Source organism: Sinocyclocheilus grahami, unplaced genomic scaffold (genome assembly GCF_001515645.1).
Source record: "Sinocyclocheilus grahami isolate Dianchi unplaced genomic scaffold, SAMN03320097.WGS_v1.1 scaffold154.1, whole genome shotgun sequence".
NCBI lineage: Eukaryota > Metazoa > Chordata > Actinopteri > Cypriniformes > Cyprinidae > Sinocyclocheilus > Sinocyclocheilus grahami.
This window is the reverse complement of record NW_015505333.1, coordinates 689,805-690,894: the sequence shown is the minus strand read 5'-3', so window position 1 is coordinate 690,894 and position 1,090 is coordinate 689,805. Positions and strand designations below refer to the sequence as shown.

The 1,090-nt window shown below is 44.6% G+C and overlaps 1 protein-coding gene across 1 annotated transcript in view; it reads left to right on the top strand.

The window, feature by feature from the left end:
• The window catches only part of nwd1 (NACHT and WD repeat domain containing 1), a 16,666-nt gene that overhangs the window by 4,271 nt on the left and 11,305 nt on the right, over nucleotides 1–1,090 (top strand). The window contains exon 6 of the mRNA XM_016282086.1: nucleotides 103–835. Within this exon, the coding sequence (XP_016137572.1) occupies nucleotides 103–835 (733 nt within the window). The remainder of the gene's footprint in view (nucleotides 1–102; nucleotides 836–1,090) is intronic.

Below are 1,090 nucleotides of genomic sequence, written 5' to 3'. Positions count from 1 at the left end.
CTGTGTTTAAAGGAAGGGACAGCATTCTGGGAAAGATCTGCATTGCCATGTGGGAGTCCACGAATGCTTGCCATGATCCTCTTCTGGTTCATGGACCTTCAGGGGTCGGTAAAACAGCTCTGCTTTGCAAACTGGCACAGGAAATGCGAGGCGTTGTTGACCATCGGGGAGTTGTGGTGCTGAGGTTGCTGGGAACATCTCCACTCAGCTCGGATGTTGACTCTGTTCTCAGAGGTGTTTGTCTTCAAGTGTGTGGAGCTTTAGGGTTGCAGTTCCCCTATCCACATATTGCCAACGCGCATGAAGAGCTAGTCCGGTTTTTCCATTCCATGCTGGAAGACGTGTCAAAACAAGGAGACACGCTCCTACTCATTCTGGACTCATTGGACCAGCTTTTAGAGGCAAACAAACCTCATAAACTAGACTGGATACCTAAAGTGATCCCTCCCAATGTGCAACTTGTACTCTCCATTTCTGATGACTATGTTGAGAAATGTAAATCTTTGGTTTCAGCAGAACAAAACGTCTTTAGAGTGGAACTTCTCACAGACGATCAAGGGAAAGACGTTATTGGCGCCTACATGAGCGCAGCTGGACGCAAGCTGACCTCAGAACAGGTAGACACCATCTTAAACCGCTTCCAGCAAAGCAGGAGCCCTTTGCACATGAAACTCATGCTAGACACTGCCAAACAGTGGTCCTCCTGCACCTCCACGTCTAATGTTCGCCTGGGCGTCTCTGCACAGGAAGTGATGACACAGTTTGTGGAGTCACTTGAGGAGAGTCATGGGAAGAAGCTAGTTAGTCATGCTCTGTGCTTCATCTTGTTATCAAGGCAAGTCATATTTTATGTTATGTTGGTTTTAGGAGGATCTAATGTGTTAACTTTTTAATGACAGATTATGAGGATGCTTTGGTAGTTTAGTATAATGGAGTCTTTACGCTGCCAAGCTTTGCCACATCCAAATTACATGTAAAAACGTAATGGCACATAAAAGATGCGCAGCACTAACCCTAAGCCTATATAAATATATATTGTTTTACAATGAAATGAATTAATTTGAATCATTTTATGAACCTTGGTGGAAGA